A 17,286-nucleotide genomic window follows, 5' to 3' on the forward strand; every position below is an offset into this window, starting at 1 on the left:
AAAGAAAATTTAAAAAAAAAAAAAGATTTTTTACTGTCGGTATTCCCGTAGTCCGTAAAACGTTTTTGCTGTCCCTTCTTTCTTCTGCCAGTGATTGTGCAGTTCCCGTCAATGGCAGCTTCCGCCCGGGTTTTCTATTCTTCCAATCGCCATTTTACCCATTCCATCCTCCTCAAAGATCCACCTTTCCGACTCCCTCTCCGTAAAACCCAACAACTTCGCTCCGCATACCGATTCTCCCCACTCTCACTCCACTCCCACAGCCACTTGTTCTCCAAACTCCTATATGGCCCGCCGTTCAATTCTTTCCCGGTTTTTGGGGCAGCCCATTTCTCCATCTCCAGCAATTATTTCGATCGCGTTTTTTTTGGCGCAAAGAACGACTCTTTCAGCTGGAATTTCGCCCCCGGACAAAGCGTTAATGGTCGGAACAATGGGAATCTTGTTGAGGATAAAGGGCCTGAGGTTGCGGTGGTGATGTTGGGTTGGCTGGGTGCGAAGCCTAAGCACCTGAGGAGATATATTGAGCTGTACAATGCGAAGGGCTTTCATGCTGTTACTTTTGTGGCCTCTGTGATGGATGTGCTGTCGTTTGATCTGGGCAAGAAGTTGGAGGAGAGGATTGAAAGGTTCTCGCACGAGCTTGCGTCTTGGTTGTCCAAGGAGGACGGCCGCGAGCGCTTCTTGATCTTCCACACCTTCAGCAATACCGGTTGGCTAGCGTAGGTTGATGCGCAAGTTCGGCTCTTTATGTCTCTTCTGTTTTCCAGTAAAATTGGCTTCACTTGCAATGTAGTTTCATGCTCATTTTTTGTAGTGATGGCCAATGGTTTCGTTGGGCTAATGATTGTGGATTTGTTAGTATGATCTTGTTTCTTTTGCAGGTATGGTGCCATTCTTGATAATTTGAAAGATAGACAAGATTTACTGGAGAAAATTAAGGGATGTGTTGTAGACTCAGGAGGAGACCCCAATATAGATCCTAAGGTTCGTGCTAAATTTGCTTTAGTTTGCTCTACCTTGTACCGGAAAGTGCTTTATTCGATATAAGTCATGATCATATATACTTTATAAGTGCTCGACCCAAGATGATGTTCAATAGATGGATTCTAGAGCTTTGGTTTCTTTCTTTCTCTGGGATTCGATATGAGAAAAGTTTGATTCTTATGCAAATCAGAGATGTGTTGCTCCGCCAATAGATATTAGTTTCTTGTATTATAAGTACCTGAGGTTTAGGTGCTTCTGCCTTTTATCTTGCTAAGTGTGGGTTGCTTTAGCATAGTGGAAACAATGATTATCAGCTTTCGACTGTTTGTTTTGTGTAATTTATAGTTTGTATTACTGTTTCGCTCTGTGGTAAGAGAAGATGTTTTATATCTTTTGGCTTCGTATCATGCATATATGTGTAGCAGTCCATGTGTGAGTTTCATTTTTCCTCTTTTGTTTTCTTGGATTTTACGTCGGATGTTTGGACCTCGGATGTTAGTGGGCTCTGGAAGAAATGCAAAGGAAGCTTCTATTGAAACATAATTAGGAGAGCTATTTATAATTAAGCGTATGTACCTAGTATGTTTTTCATAATCCACTCAGAAAGTACTTAATTTCAACCCAGTGTTTCCAAAAGGAAAACGTGATCGATTGTAGTTCTCACTGCTTTTTCCTTTTCCTGTTCCTCACCAATTATAGCTGAAGATATCACTTTTCTGTTCTATATGTGGCTTTGTTATGGGTTAATGTTAAAAAAATTGTGATTCTGAGCCAGTGATTTCAAACCACAAAAGGCTAACAAATCCATACGTGATCTTTCAGCAAAGATCCAATATATGACCTTCAACAAATTGCTGCAGGGTTTTTAGTTTTACGAAGTATACTTAACCTGTGTTTTGTGTAGTCTACTTATATATTGACTTCCAAGAACAGAGGAGACCTTGTTGATTCATTATGCAAAGAGGTACTCATGCTGAAGGGACCTTTGACTGTTTCAGGTATGGGCTGCTGGGTTCACCACCGCCCTGCTGAAGAAAAGCAGCTCTGCTACTTACCCTTCGCCTGAGGCAGGAGGAGGAACACAACTAGGAAGTGGCGCAAACGGATCAGATATGGAAGGCAAGGAACCCCTTTCACTTGAAACCTTGCTGTTAGCGGCATTCGAGAAGCTCTTCTCCTACCTACTCAATTTGCCTGACATAAACCAGTAAGTGTGCGTTCAATCTCGTGTGATTTCCTCTTTTAGTTCCGACAATCTGAGAGTATTAGCTGTTCAAAAGATATCACAAACCACACTAAAGTTGAATACTCTAGACAATGTAGCTTACTTTTATTTTGTCCCAAGAGAAAGGAGAAGGAAAGAAGATTAAATGCGGAGACTAAGTCTTGTAACTGTTAACAGGAGGTTGACAAAGATCATTTCTGGCCTGAGAAACAATCAGCCTCCCTGTCCTCAGCTCTATCTGTATAGCACAGGAGACAAGGTCATCCCATTTCAAGCCATAGAATCGTTCATCGAGGACCAGAGAAGGGCTGGGAAACAAGTGTTCTCTTTCAATTTCGGCTCGTCTCCTCATGTCGACCATTACCGGAGTTTCCCCGATGTATATGCTTCTCAGCTTGAAAATTTCTTCAAGGAATGTCTAACAATGGTATGGAAATTGTAGTGACGTTCCTATGGGTGGATGGATAACATAATTTGTGTTTGTATTATGGGCGATTGAGTTTAAATAGAGCTAAGCTGTTTCTGCTGTTTGCTTTATAGAGCAATTTGTCAACTGCAGTTACTATTTTTGTTAGTGATTGAAAATCCCCCTTTTTCTGTTTTCTCAATGAAAAACTCATTCGTTGGGCGTAATTAAATAAATAACCCTAGCTGCCAAAAAGCAATGTTGTTTGTGCAGAATGATGATGATGGTTTTGGAATGTTTTTAATTTTTAAAAAATTAGGGGCTGTTTATGCAAATGATGTTGATGTTTTTCTATAGATGTATGTATAACTTTTTAAAAGGCAAGAGTAATTTTTGTAAATAACCACGGTTGAAAAGCATAGATATATTATTTTTAATATCTTTAATATTTAATTTTAAATTTTTTTTATAGTTTTTAGCGAAAAATTCAATTTATCGAATCAAAATATCTTAAAAAATTTGTGTAATTATCGAAAGTGAATCACAAATTATGTGAAATGAGATAAATATTTATATAAAAATAAAATAAAAATTCACCACTATGTTTGTTTTCATTTTCAAGTTATTTTCGAGACAAGTCAAAACATACCCAATGTTTGTCATCATTCAAAAACACCTTATTTAAGTGTTTTTAACTGTTTTAGCATAAATACATACATATACATAAATATATATAAAAAAACACATGATTTGACAATGAATAGTAATTTTTGTCTCCCAAAACACAACATTAAATATATAATACTTATTTTAAATTATTCAAAAAACAAATCTAAATATACATACTATCTTTAACACAGACTTATCTATCTTTATTTTTCTCTATCTATCTCCACAAAATACAACAAAATACTCAAAAAATGAATCCAAACATTATGGACATGTTTAGTGAAATTCGATATCAAAGTAAATGATAAACGTGGTAAATGGATATCAATCACCCAAACCAAATACTACACCATAATAGCAAATGGAAATTTTCCAACCGAACATAAAAATAAGAATTAATTATATTTAGACTCCATCTAAAATTAAAAAAAAATTATCTTTTCGCTAAAAAAGGTAGCAAAATTATATTTACACCCCATTTGAAAATTCACCATTTTGTTAGGATTTGGACATAATATACAGACATTAGTAAAAGAACTACATAAACTTTTAATTTTATCCATAATTTAACATTTATAGAAAAAATGTAATGATGTTAACCTAACTATATATATTATGTTTATTACTTTATAAGTATAAAAATATATATGCAAATATTAAATGAGTAATAAAATTAAAAATGTACATAATTTTTTTTTTGTTGATGTCAATATTTTTTGTTCAAACTCTAATGGAAGGGGTTAGTTATGGCTAGAGAAATTTGGAGCAGTGTAAATGTAATTTTATTTTATTTTAAGAAAATATAATTTCGTATTTAGAAAGATCGTCTATATATAATTAATCCTAAAAATAATAATTATTATAATAGTAGTAAAAAAATCAAGAATATTTAATTCTTTGATATGAAATCTCTTTAAAAAATCGATCACTCTAATCTAACATACCAAACGCGGCCTAAAAGAATTTATTACTGGAGAAGGGGAATCATCGAATTTGGATTTCGTGGACAACATTTCAAAAGATACTCCAAAACAAAACGAGTTCTTGGACAGCACTTGACAGAGAGAAACCAATTAACCAAAACTAGTTCTTGGATAAAACTTCAAGAATACCGAAACCCAATTCGAATCCGACCATTAAAAACGCAAATCCCGACTTTAGAAAAGAAAAAGTAAGATAAATTAAGGAAAATAAAAAGAATCAAGAAAAAGGGTTTAGATGAACAGTCTCGCTGGATTGGTCCTTACGCAGAAAGCTGTAGTGCAGATGCAATGTGCTTTGATTGCGTTTTTAGACCAGTATTCGATTTGTTCGCAAACAAATCCACCCCATACAGATACTCTGCATTTAACGAACGTCAAATTGTCTGTAGGTGTGGGGCGATTAGGTATATATAGCTCCGCCTAATTTCCATTTGCTCAACCCAACCAAAACCCGGTCTTCTCTCTGTTATACCCCAAAAGAATGGCGGGTTTGGGTGAGAATTCAGGGCCCAATTCAAGCTTATCGCCTCCCAATTCCTATGCCGCGGTTGTTCTTGGTGGCACCTTCGATCGCTTACACGACGGTCATCGCCAATTCCTCAAGGTCTGCTCATGCTCATACTCACAGCTTTTGATAGTTGTAAAAGCTGCCATAGCATAATGGTGCTGGGCTTTTGCCTAGCTCAGCCATGGCGGCGCCTGGGGTACCTTTTTCTTGGGCGCTCAGGCCCACCAAAAAAGGCTGCTGTTGGTCTTCAAATTAGTTTCTTAAGAAAAAAGAACAAATGCCGTGATCTTTTTTTGATTGAAAAAGAAAACCCTAATTGGCCCCGGTTCCTCTCCCTATCAGCAACGTTCTCCTTTCTCCTTGCTTTGGATGATTGTTCTAATTTTGTAGGCTGCGGCGGTGCTGGCGAGTGATCGAGTTTTGGTTGGTGTTTGCGATGGCCCTATGCTCACTAAAAAACAGGTGCTGATTACTTAAGTATTTGTCCTATTATTGTCTTTATTGGCCAGTTACATAAGCGTATTGAACATCCATATATGAACACTTTGTGATGATCATATGGTTGTGAGGATGTGTTTGTGTATGTCTGGGAAAGTACGTTGTTCTTGTTTGGTTGTTCATGGCTAATGAGTGTCTCTCTTTCTCATCTTAAAGACCGTCAGTTTGTTAGTCATATTGGTTTGATTGTATTTGAAAGCAAATCATTTAACGTTCCGCAATCGCAAACCGAAGTGTGGTTTGGTAATGAATAAATATAGATTGTCTATGTAGAGGTGTGGTAGCTTTTTAGGTATACTGACTATTACTGAAAAGGACAAAACACGGATTGCGAATAACAGGATGTTGGTTCAGGTTATTTTTCAATTAAACATTAAAAAATGGAGTGAACGCAATGATTCAGTACTAAAAATGACAAGAATTTCTTATGACTCTTTCAATATGTCAGAATAATTGCTGCAACGGAATAGAATATCTTTATCTACATGGTAACGGCGTTTTGATGCATGACAATCTATCACACTGGGAGAACACATATGAGTAGGTCAGTAAATGCTTGAAGGGCTCAAACATCAGAACTTGGATCATGTAACAAGCTTCTAGTAGAATTCTTTAAGAAAAATTACAAACCATTGAGGCAACTCGTTCTAGCAAGTCACCTTATTAAACTTGTTTTTCAAGGTGATACTCAATTGCATCAAACCCAAGGTATGGTGCAAAAAGGAATCAGTTCAAATTTACATTACATACATTGCTTGTCACATTTAGGATATGATTTTTGATATCTTTGTAATGTCCAAGTCAGTGACATTCATCCAGCTTTTGTGAAATAGATGACTCTTATGTACATTCTGCATTTAACTAAAGGCACATGCTTCTGGACTTGCTGTTAAGTGAACTGGTTCAAAGTTCATATTTATGTAATCCTTTAAATTCAACTTAGAGATATTGATCAGTTCAGCTGGCTGGCCCTAGTACTTCCAAGTTCCATGCATAAGACTTGAAGGTAGAATTTCAAAGACCCTGTGATATAACATGTTCCGATGGGGATCCATGCTCATTTCTTATACATATGAGTTCCTATATGCTATCGCATAATTGTGATATCATTTTACTGTTCTTCATTCCACTAGAAAATTCAAAAATTATGTATGTGCTCTTCTTTTGCAGTATTCTAGTTTGATAGAGCCAATTGAACAAAGAATGAAAAATGTTCAAGATTACATCAAGGTACTTGTTATATGTGAAGAAAATACGTTCCGTCTTCTCTTTCTATTTTGATTAACATGACTTGTTGTTATCTATCTTGAGTCTATATTGCGTGTCTTTCCTCTATAGGAAAGTGGTACTTTGGCTGCCATTCATAGAATATGATATATGTCTGAGATTATGAGTGGTTCATACCTTTTCAAGGTTTAAGTTTAGCCATCTAGTTTCATGAGAAAGCATCGAACCTTGTATTCTATGAAGGACATTTATGATTTACACGACATAAGCAGAGAATTTTCATGAGAAGGCCATCGCACTCGCCGCCTCTTATTACATTCCTTTATTTACAATTTTCATGTTGTATTTTCATGAAGATAACTCTTACTTCCCGTAACATTTTTTCCTCTTCAGTCTGTTAAACCAGAGCTGATTGTGCAAGTAGAACCAATTGTAGATCCTTATGGTCCATCTATTATTGACGACAAATTGGAGGCTATTGTTGTCAGGTCCACACTCTGTCTTAGAATTATACTTCCGCAATAATTTGCATAAATGGATAATCCTGTTGGCTTCGAGGCCCTAGTTCTTCTTTGTCTCTACATTCATTCTTTTGGGGATTAGAATGTGATGGTATCATCTATGAATTTATTTGAAAGCTCTCTTACACAACATATATGGTTGTTATCATCCGCCAAATATGCTTTCAGAGATTATGCTGTAGCTAACCCAAGCTGCCTGTTAAACAGTAAGGAAACGTTGCCTGGGGGACTATCTGTTAACAGGAAGAGGGCTGAGAGAGGGCTTTCGCAACTAAAGGTTTTGAGTTGACAAATCTTCACAAACTACCTTGTCATCGCCATATCCCTTATAAACTCAACTTCTAGAACTTGTGCAGATTGAAGTAGTTGATTTGGTCCCCGAAGAATCTGGTAAGGAGAAACTGAGTTCCACTGCATTAAGGAGACTTGAAGCAGAGAAGCTCGGGCAGGCTTAATGCTCGATCAATGAGTGTCCAAATTGTTGCTCTATGGAGTTGTTTCCTTTGGCTTTGGATGGTCATAAGAGTGCCTTTTTGTTTTTACAGATGTGCAGAGGTAATTAGGAACTTCAGTTCCCCCTGATTGAATCCCAGAATATATATATATATATATATATATATATATGCATGCATAGCCTAATGGAATGTATCTATACTGTATGCTCTGCTAATTTGACACAGGGTGGGATGTTTGTGTTTCATAAATAAACTCATCATTTTCATCAATACACAATCACTTACCTCTTGATGTATCCACAGTGACAATCTGTAATTCATTCTACCATTAGGGTGGATTCATAATTCATCTAATTGTACGAATCTTATTTAAATTATTTTTTTATATCAAATGACAAAGTAATATTTATAATTATATCAAATCTTGTCGGGAGAAGTTTGATATATTTATCCTATATTTTAATACTCAACATTTTGAAGTAATAATTTTGCAACTACTTTGAAATTTAAAACTCTTCCACCATCTAGTGATTCTAATGCTAATTGATTTCCACTTAATTTTTGTACACTATAAAAGCTGTTGCACAAATTCAAGTTTGATTAATCTAATAATATTTAGGTTAAATTATAGTGGGCTCTTTTGGAATCTGCCTCAATTATAAATATTTTTTTTTTATTTGAAAAATTATAAATACTTTAACATATGATCCTTGTGACATCTTATTGTAATGGGTATTTGTAATTTTAAAGAGTATTTATAATTTTTTAAACAATGTTGGGTTTTGCAATTACAACAAACTTCAGAAAGCCCCTTGTAATTTATCCTAATTAGTTGTTGCATGCGATTTTCACGAGTATATAAAAAATTGTAGTGTGAGATAAAGAGAAAAAAAATTTATAAAAAGACACAAAATATAGTGAGGTGATGAAAAAGAAGGAAGTATTTGAGAAAAACGATATGTGAGGTAAAGTAAGAAAGAAAGAAAAATTATAATTGTATGTTAATTAAAAATATGGAAGCTTGTCAGAAAAATAAATATGGAGAATGTGAGAGAAAAAATTAATTGTAATAGGATTTATTAAAATTATGAAAGTTTGTGAAGGCAAAAGTTATGAAGAACATGAAAGAGATGGTTGACAGGAAAAAAAATTTGTATTTTTAAAATAATGATAAAAATAATAAAATTACTATCATGGGCAATTTTTTTTTGAAAGAATAAAATGAATGAAAGGGTAAGACGAGATAATAAAAAATTGGTACGATTAATTGGTTGTTTTTATAATAGTATAGATTTTTATACAAAATTTATGAATATGGTGTAATACGATGCCATCAGACAACTGACCCTATAACCGATCTTAGCGGGAGTTTTCAATCCAACGGCCAAGAGAACGAATTTCAAATATTAAAACTGAAGGATCGTAATAACTCTCTGCCTTAATTCCTCGAAAGTTTTCTCTCTTTCTTCACGAATTCTTCTCTTTATTGTATCACTACTACTGCCCATTTCCTTCAGGAATCACTCAGACACACACAATACCCAGTAAGAAAGAGGGAGGCGGAAGCAGAAAAAGAGAAGAAAACAAAGTCATCTTTATCATCATCTTGAAAGGGATTAAACCATTGTTGAATTCTTTGAGGTTTGATCATCAAACCCATTCTGTCTGTTCAAGAAGATAATCTTTGTTTTCGAATTCAGAGAAAGGTATAAATTGAACTCTCTCTTTCTTGATTATCTTTGTTTGCATGTAATCAGTGTATTGATCAACTGATAGGTCGTTTGTTAACAGAATGAAAAACATTTGTCTTGTCTCAGTTCTTGATTGATGTTTGCTGGCGGTCTGGAGAAATTGCAGTCAAGATGAATGATCTTATGACAAAGTCTTTTTTAAATTATGCTGAGTTGAAGAAGCAAGAGCAATTTCATATTGAAGAATGGAGGGACTTAGAGTTGGGGAAACTCAGCCACACGGATGAAGACAATCTTTCCCAATTCTTCCAAGAAGTCGAAGTAATCAAGAACAATATGCAAGAGATCACTGATCTCTTGATCGATCTTCAAAATTTGAACGAAGAGACTAAATCCACTTACAGCGCAAAAATTCTTCGTGGGCTAAGGGACAGAATGGACTCAGACATGGTTGCTGTACTCAGAAAAGCCAAGATCGTCAAGACAAGACTTGAAGTGCTCCATAAATCCAATGTGGTCAATCGGAGGATATCTTTGGCATATGCAGAAGGCAGTGCTGTTGACCGGACGAGGGTCTCAACTACTAATGGGCTAAGGGCCAAGCTTAAGGACATTATGAATGGCTTCCAGGCTCTGAGGGAAAAGATAATGACAGATTACAAGGAGGGCCTCAGGAGGAGGTACTATAATGCAACGGGGGAGCACCCAAGTGATGAGGTAATCGAGAAGATCATTTCTGGAAATGGGAAGGTTGAAATATTTGAGTCGAGGACAGAGACAAATTTGGAGAACAAAGAGAGGCATGAAGCTGTTATGGATATCTGGAGGAGTTTGAATAAGCTTCATCAAGTGTTTCTTGATATGGCTGTTATGGTGGAGACTCAAGGGGAACAGATTGATGATATCGAGCACAACGTTGCCAACGCAAGTAGCTTTATCAGTGGTGGTACTACCAGTCTCTTCTATGCAAAGCAGATGAAGGAGAGCAAGAAGTGGATATGTTGGGTGTGGGCTGTGGTGTTTATCATAGTATTAGTTTGCTTAGTTGCAATGCTGACAAGTTAAAGACGGATGGGAAGATAAAGCAGACATTCTCAACGATCCACTCAGATTTCCAGGAGGGCTGGAATGTAAACTCTCTTATAATAAGTCTTGCCTAGTTTTAGGAGTTTTTGCTACGTTGGTTGGAACTAGTTGATATGCATGGTTGTCGTTTGTCATCATATTTGCACCCCCTAACGTTTTGGTTTTCAAATAGCTATGGTCAATTCAAGTTGCAAATTTGCAGGTGTTTGCATTTAAATTTATGGTGAGGGTGGACAAAACTCTTTTGTTTGTTCTAATCACACTTTGAAGAAAATTATTTTATTGTTCTAAGAAGAAGACATGAGAATGTGTAAAGAAAATTATTTATTGATGAAGAAATACATCATACAACAAGATAACTTACACATAGTACAGTCATTTGAGAATTGCCGACAGTTTACAATGTTGATTTGCTCTTAATAAGAAGAGCACACAAAGAGAAAATAAAAAAAGAAAAAAGAAAGAACAAAAAAGTTGATCCCATCTGCACTTCAAGCCAAGCTCAAGTGTTGCAGTGCAGTCCAAGATTGCTTGGGCTCTAGCTGAACTTTTCCTATCTGAGGAAAGGAGAAAATATAAATATGTCAAGTAAATAGAAATCTATACGAATTAAATGAAGGAGAAAAAGAATGATAGTAGAAAAGTATTTGTACATAAAAGAGTTGATTTTCCAGATTACAGAAAGAACAAGATTTTGATTACCATAAAACAGTGAGATGGCATGAATGGATTCTCTGTTAATTTTGGTTACTATAAAACAGTCAGATTCCATGAATGAATTATCCGCTTAAAAGCTTGAAAAATACACACAGCATCCCGAGAGAAACATTTTATGTAGTAAAGAATAAATAGTTCCAAGGATAGCAAGGGTGAGAGGTGAATTTAAAACTGAAGGCTCTTGTACCTTGGCATTCTCAACGCAAACAAAATCTTTGTAACACGACTCCATTGTCAGATGCGGGTTCCACAAAACAGCATCTGACCAACTGCAGGGGAGGAATATAAGAGGACAGTGAAGACGATGTAATCATAAAGATGGAATGCACAAAATTATCAGAGGAAGCATCTTGATTACTTTGTATTCTTGATGGTAATCACATCACCCAAACCATTGTCCAGCTGCAACTCTCCAGGAGCATCCAGATAGACGCAATCAACAAATCCCGGAAATGTGACTACGTCCCTGTGTCAAGAAAATAAAGGTCAGGAAAAGTAACTCACATATTTGAATGCACAAATGCTACAATGGTGTCCCATTTCATTATGCAGTATTTACAAAGGTAATAAGACAAAATGCTCCAAGAAAATGTTGCCCTTCTAATGGTGGAACTTCTTTTGTACCATCTGTTACTGTTTTAAATGAGTTATATGAGAAAATGGGAGAAGAATGACCTGTAAAAATAAACATGAAGTGTAGATGTCAAAACACAAAATATATATCCCGACATGCGAGCAAGCACAACTTTTGAGTGATGTTTGATTACCTCATATCGTGTAGCACATTAACCATTACATTTACATGCGATTGTAACAGAATTTGAATTTCCGTGTAAAGAAAACTATTCTCCATTACTGCCACCTAATATTGATACAGACCTTTCCTCCTTACCCTCCACCGGATTTTTAGGATCAGGATCCTTGTTCAGTGTTTTGCAACCTTTTAATCCTCTAACAGATGCCCCAGTCACTGAAGCCTGCGTTGGAGAAAGCATCTTGATTATTTCAGTTAAAATATCTCAGAAGCGTAGAAGGTAGGATATACAGAAGATCCGGCACTTGCTTTCCCAATATATAAATATTATACTCACCTTGAAGTATGTATGAAGAGCAGTAGTAAATGAAAATGGCTTTTCATCAGTATTTGTTACTTTTAACTCTGTGGAGAGGGTACTTTTGTCCAAAGTGACCTGCCAAAGAGTGATGGAAGTGCAATGAGGCAAAAGTGTTTTTGGATTTGTGAAAAATCTTAATCATAGCAGTAAAATAAAGAATTGATAGATACATGCTGCAAATGACAAATAATATAGAATAGCAAAAGAAGTTACTAACTTTGTATAGAGCTTGAAAACCATAATCCCACATAGAACGGCTGTACGGACCATCTTTTAGCTCCAGAGTAATAGTAGGATTTCCTTCCACATTTTCAGAACTAACAATGGACCAGTTCGTATTCCTTGCAAATCCATGCTGTCAATCATGTTGACATCCTTAAACCAGATAGAGTTCAACATAAAAACTGGAGAGATACATCAAGTATGATACATTGCCATTAAGTTTTAAACTGTAAAAAGCTCTTGGCACAAGAACAAGATCCAGTAAAGGAAAACCAAAACTTAAACAAGTTCTTTAGACACAAAGATGGTAAATTTACATCAAAACTCTTGGAGGTTATCTAATTACAGGAACATTCTCTAGCTGTTGAAGGATGACAGTTAAACTCCCTGTCGGTAAAACACATTAACGGGAATTGCTGAAAATGACATTTTTACTTCTATTTTGTAAAATGCTTATAATAGAAGGGGTGTTCTGGTTAGTTTTAGATGGTAGAGTGGGTTGGCAAGTGTATAATATTGTCAGATTACTTAACATCTCTTATTATGTTAAACAAAAAGAACACCACAGCGACTAAGTGATTTGATTCCTAATGCTTAGCTTATCATTTTTCGCTTGAAAAGTATCGGTAGATGATTAATTATGATATACTAGGTAATAGGAGTTCATCAAATTAAGAGATAATGTTGAAGTCGATGATCATGAACGTACGGAAGCATCAATAAATTACTTCTTAGTCCATAAATTCAAATGAGTGAAATATCTTAAATATAATAAGTAATAAACCATATCCACCAGTACAAATATATACATACTTATCTATAAAATATTTAGGTTGAGAATGCACCTCGTAACATTGTTTGGTTCCATTCAAATTGAAAAGGAATAAAAGAAAAATTAAAAATAATAGTTATTCGCACACTTAAATTCCAAATTAAGTATTGCAAAATCTTTTCAAGTTTGATGTATAAGATTCTTCAAATTAAAGTATTTTTTGCATTACAAATTCGACTAGTCCGATTGCCTGAATCAAATAAAAAAAGTTTAATTAATCAAAGAATAACATAATTTCTCAATTTGATTTTGGTCATTTATTTAACTGAAATTGAATTAGTAATTATGATACCTGTCTTTGCAAGATCATCTTTAAAAAAAGAATAATTTTGAAAATAAAAAATAATTAAAGTTACCCACCTCTAAAGATTGAATTAAAATCCATTGGTTGGGCCTCAATTAAAGGAGAGTGAAAAAGGACAATAAATTTGTTTAAATTTGAGAAATGTACTTTACTAAGCTTAAATAGTTGTCTTGTAATGTTGAATTTGAATCTCATCTTGAGGTATTTTACATTTTACGTTGTTAGCGTATAAAGGAAAATGCTACATACGATTACTAAAATTTAGAACCATTTAAAACTTACAATCAAAAAAAAAAAAGAACTATTTCAAAACTTAATGAATAATAAGAAGATCAATTAGAAATATTAAAAAATTAAAATAGTATTTGAACCTACTGTATGATTAATTAAACCAACTATCCCATTTTTGTTAGTTACTATCTACCCACGTATGAGCCCTGTGATAGTTGCTTTGAAGTAAAATTGGAAATTTAAGAACATTTCTAATAACATAAGGAGAAGTCGTTAACAAGTAACAGCATGACGAGTATCATAAGAAGGTAGATGTTCTAATTGTAAATTTTCAATTAATAGGGAGCATACTTCCTATAAATAGATCAAACTTAAATGTATGCCAATATAATGTACCCTATAAAAGTTTTTAAACAACTAAACTTTCTGAAGCAACAGCAGATCTACTAATTCATGTTCAGAAGCACCGAAAAGAAAGTAAGTAAACCAAATATTGTGGCTAAATGATGAAGGGATTACCTGTTGCATTGCGCCAGGTCCAAACTGCGGAAAACAGTGTGGTATTCCTCCACTATTTCCCAAAAAGAGGGTGGACAGTGGACACAAAAGCATAATTCGAATTAGTAATTTTGAAACCCAAGCTTCAAGGAAACAAAAGAGGAAGAAGAAAGATGCCTCAACAATGAGAGTATGTCAAAACCGAATAAGTCAGGTTATTGGAGTCTATAACTTGTGTCAACTCAGCAACGAAAAGGAAGAGACAAGCCAGAATGAATTGCAAATTAAAGGTCAAAATGGATATTAGAGCAGGAATCAGATTGCAGAGTTTCGTCTTTTGAGTATTTGGTGAATCAAATCAGGGAATACCTGATGGGCTTTTGTCCGGTAAATACGGCATCTGGGCGAACAAAAAGGAGGTCCTTACTGGCTACTTTCCAGGATGTGACACAACCTCCATACAGGTATAGCTCTGCCTCACTGCAAAATCACATTTACATCTTGTATACTCCAGAAGATAGAATCATGTATATCTTAATAATTAGGAGCGAACTCGAATATCAATAGTTCAGTTACAAAAGAAGAAAGACAGTGGAGTAATAATTTTAAAATATATACAGGTTTTAGTTCTTTACATTGCTACCAGATGGAACTACATGAAAAGTTAATACAAATGAACAAGATTAGCCCAAGCTATTTGGCAGTATTGAAAAGTAATCAATTCTTAGGCTATGTAAAAGACGCCATGAAATCAAAATGCATGCTGAAAAAATGTGAAAATCCTTAATGCAAAAGGAACAAGCTATAATTGAGTAAAACTATTTTTTTCATGCTGAAATTACAACAGAATTATTATCCACCCCAAGTTGGTCATAATTGAAGCATGTATTTACGTACTCTGGTTAGCAGAGGTCCGAGAACTTCAGGAACAAAGCCACACCATTATCACGGAACATTAAAAACCACAACAACTTCAGAGAGAGAAAAAAGAGGCTGAGCAAGCATGACCATGGCAGGAAGACTAAAAGAATTATAAACAAGTTAAGGGATTTGATAAAGATGCAAATTATTCCATCAAGCTGAGAACATTTTACAAAAAGAGAAATCTTTGGAAAGTGATAAAGATAGAAGTAGCCTCTACAACTACAAGAGTTCTACAGAAATACGGGAACTGATCCACTCCTGATGAGTTGTACATTAGAGAGAAATAAGCTTAGCCACCACCTCATACGTTTACTTCAGAAGTACCTATCAAGAACCTCTGGCTAAATGCGAGAAAGCCACACAAAGACCAAGTTTCAGGAAGCAGTGTGTAGCGAAAGTTCATCAACTTCTGGAGTGAGGAAAAAGGAAAAAGAGCTTTTCTTGTTAAATGAAAGTAATTCTCTAGGCATATATCATTAATACAAAAGGGAGGATCTTATTTTCAGTACATATTTTATTATTGAAATCAATATTCTTCATCAAAGGCTATCATTCATCAATCAGATTGATATCAATACAAATAAACACAAGAAGCAACCAAGAACCCAAGATTTGAAGGTAAAAGCCATTAAAGTACCTCCCATGAACAGAAGTCAAAATAACCTTTGGCAAATCACCCAAACCTTGAGTAACCTTCACATTTTCAACACTTGCGCCTGCGGACGCCATTGCCACACCAGGAAATCTGCAAAAACAAATTCAAATTATATAGCCCTTCTTTCCTTTTTTTCCTCAGTAGAATTGCAGAGTCAACCAACCCCCATCAGGAGATTGGATGTGAGCTCACCGGTTGACTCGGTGTGGTCTGGAGGCGGAGATTGTGGGAGAGAAAGACCATTTCATGGACACTGGCACCATCTTCGCTTCGACAGTTTCTTGATTTTTTGGACAGAGTCGAGTTGAAAATGTTGTACCATAGTCAGAAATTCGGATATTCTTTCTCTCTTGTCTTATTTCTCTTTTTTTCTTTCTTTTTCTTTTTTGATTGTTGTTGTCTATTCGTGAATTTCGCTGTGCTTGTAATGGACCACCAGCATCAACGCATCAAACTTGGAATTTTCTTTCTTTTTTCTATTTTTTAATAAAAAATTTGAGTGCCTTTGACTTTAATCACCGTTAAGACTCAAGACATACCGCAAAATTATAAGTTTTATACAAATTATCCATCACCACTGCCTCCACATATTTAAAGAAAATTAAATTCACAACCATCCAATATAAGTGGTTCGTTTATACCAAATGAACTAAAAAGCATTGGTGACAGTGGAAGAATTGACTTCATTCCCAACCCTTGAACAAAATAATTAAATGATAAAGTTGCATATTAATCCCATTAGATAGGGGTTGTTGCACATATGATCCCTTGTTTTACGCGATTAGCAACTTAGGTTCGAATATTTGATAAAAATGATATTTTTATTCTTTCTAGCGGATGTTAAAAATGAACCGATACATCTACATAATCATAAATAGTTACTTGTGTGAAATGTCCGCTTTGGGAGAGGGGGGGGGGGAGTGAGTTGTTGGGGGTGGGGGGAGGCAGGTGGAGGTGGTACAAATGGCAACGGGCGGGTCTAAGGCGGGTTTATCCGAATTCGAGACTCATCTTGGATATCCCCACCCTGCCTTGCCTCAGCTCTTTAAAACCCTGAATTCGCCCTGTTTGTCTTGTCCCACCCTGTCAAAAAAAAATTAATTAAGAATTAATTAAATAAATAGTGAAATTAAAGATGAAATTATAAAAAATATTTTTTTAATTTTATTCTTAATTTTGTATCTTATAAAAGTGTCTGAAAATATATATTAAAAATAACTATTATTTAGATGTAGATAATTTTAATAAGATATGATTTTCAATTTAAAATGAATTCGTATAGACAAAGTATATGTTCACCTAAATTATTAATTTTCTCATTAAGTAATATCATTTTACGATCTACAATGAATTATATAATATAAAGAATACATTCAACTAATATTTTATTTTTTAATAAATAATATTAATTTAAATTTAAATACCTTAACATACGTTAATTTAAATTATTAACTTTCTAATCAACTATTTTTTTTTTATATTTCTTATATAGAGTTGGACATATGCAAAATTATTTAAGGGTTTACATATAA

At 34.8% G+C, this 17,286-nt stretch overlaps 4 protein-coding genes across 5 annotated transcripts; 3 read left to right on the forward strand and 1 right to left on the reverse strand.

Moving 5' to 3' along the window:
• The first annotated feature begins 37 nt into the window (after positions 1-37).
• On the forward strand, positions 38-2,749 carry LOC105178007 (alpha/beta-Hydrolases superfamily protein). The gene is made up of 4 exons (XM_011101335.3): positions 38-722; positions 885-987; positions 1,986-2,194; positions 2,390-2,749. Exons 1-4 carry the CDS (start codon positions 112-114, stop codon positions 2,652-2,654), a joined length of 1,188 nt encoding a protein of 395 aa, XP_011099637.1. The 5' UTR covers positions 38-111; the 3' UTR covers positions 2,655-2,749.
• Positions 2,750-4,347: 1,598 nt separating this feature from the next.
• Positions 4,348-7,756, forward strand: COAD (4-phosphopantetheine adenylyltransferase). Its single transcript, XM_088884789.1, has 6 exons — positions 4,348-4,874; positions 5,169-5,240; positions 6,447-6,506; positions 6,897-6,991; positions 7,232-7,301; positions 7,381-7,756. The coding sequence occupies exons 1-6, from the start codon at positions 4,752-4,754 to the stop codon at positions 7,477-7,479; spliced, it is 519 nt and encodes a 172-aa protein (XP_088740915.1). The 5' UTR covers positions 4,348-4,751; the 3' UTR covers positions 7,480-7,756.
• Positions 7,757-7,887: 131 nt separating this feature from the next.
• SYP112 (syntaxin of plants 112) lies at positions 7,888-10,453 on the forward strand. Of its 2 annotated transcripts, none has more exons than XM_088884788.1 (2): positions 7,888-9,185; positions 9,271-10,453. In XM_088884788.1, exon 2 carries the CDS (start codon positions 9,342-9,344, stop codon positions 10,233-10,235), a length of 894 nt encoding a protein of 297 aa, XP_088740914.1. In that variant the 5' UTR covers positions 7,888-9,185; positions 9,271-9,341; the 3' UTR covers positions 10,236-10,453. The 2 variants fall into 2 exon arrangements, with proteins under 2 accessions (XP_088740914.1, XP_088740913.1); XM_088884787.1 differs by having other exon boundaries at positions 9,297-10,453.
• A 110-nt stretch (positions 10,454-10,563) lies between these two features.
• LOC105178006 (Galactose mutarotase-like superfamily protein) lies at positions 10,564-16,139 on the reverse strand. The gene is made up of 10 exons (XM_011101333.3): positions 15,947-16,139; positions 15,737-15,844; positions 14,545-14,655; positions 14,197-14,248; positions 12,306-12,443; positions 12,065-12,163; positions 11,853-11,950; positions 11,332-11,439; positions 11,161-11,242; positions 10,564-10,813 (listed from the first exon to the last, which is right to left on the reverse strand). The coding sequence occupies exons 1-10, from the start codon at positions 16,015-16,017 to the stop codon at positions 10,748-10,750; spliced, it is 933 nt and encodes a 310-aa protein (XP_011099635.1). The 5' UTR covers positions 16,018-16,139; the 3' UTR covers positions 10,564-10,747.
• Between the last annotated feature and the right edge of the window lie 1,147 nt (positions 16,140-17,286).

This window comes from Sesamum indicum, linkage group LG9 (assembly GCF_026168435.1).
Source record: "Sesamum indicum cultivar Baizhima isolate 11 linkage group LG9, ASM2616843v1, whole genome shotgun sequence".
NCBI lineage: Eukaryota > Viridiplantae > Streptophyta > Magnoliopsida > Lamiales > Pedaliaceae > Sesamum > Sesamum indicum.

Coding starts and splice junctions, on each gene's coding strand:
- COAD (XM_088884789.1), top strand. CDS start 4,752: ATGGCGGGTTTGGGTGAGAATTCAGGGCCCAATTCAAGCTTATCGCCT. Junction 4,875..5,168: donor GTCATCGCCAATTCCTCAAG/GTCTGCTCATGC, acceptor CTAATTTTGTAG/GCTGCGGCGGTGCTGGCGAG. Junction 6,507..6,896: donor ATGTTCAAGATTACATCAAG/GTACTTGTTATA, acceptor TTTCCTCTTCAG/TCTGTTAAACCAGAGCTGAT.
- SYP112 (XM_088884788.1), top strand. CDS start 9,342: ATGAATGATCTTATGACAAAGTCTTTTTTAAATTATGCTGAGTTGAAG.
- LOC105178006 (XM_011101333.3), bottom strand. CDS start 16,017: ATGGTGCCAGTGTCCATGAAATGGTCTTTCTCTCCCACAATCTCCGCC. Junction 11,440..11,852: donor GTGGAGGGTAAGGAGGAAAG/GTCTGTATCAAT, acceptor TTCTTGACACAG/GGACGTAGTCACATTTCCGG. Junction 10,814..11,160: donor TTTGCGTTGAGAATGCCAAG/GTACAAGAGCCT, acceptor TCCTTTCCTCAG/ATAGGAAAAGTTCAGCTAGA.
- LOC105178007 (XM_011101335.3), top strand. CDS start 112: ATGGCAGCTTCCGCCCGGGTTTTCTATTCTTCCAATCGCCATTTTACC. Junction 988..1,985: donor ACCCCAATATAGATCCTAAG/GTTCGTGCTAAA, acceptor TGACTGTTTCAG/GTATGGGCTGCTGGGTTCAC. Junction 2,195..2,389: donor AATTTGCCTGACATAAACCA/GTAAGTGTGCGT, acceptor AACTGTTAACAG/GAGGTTGACAAAGATCATTT.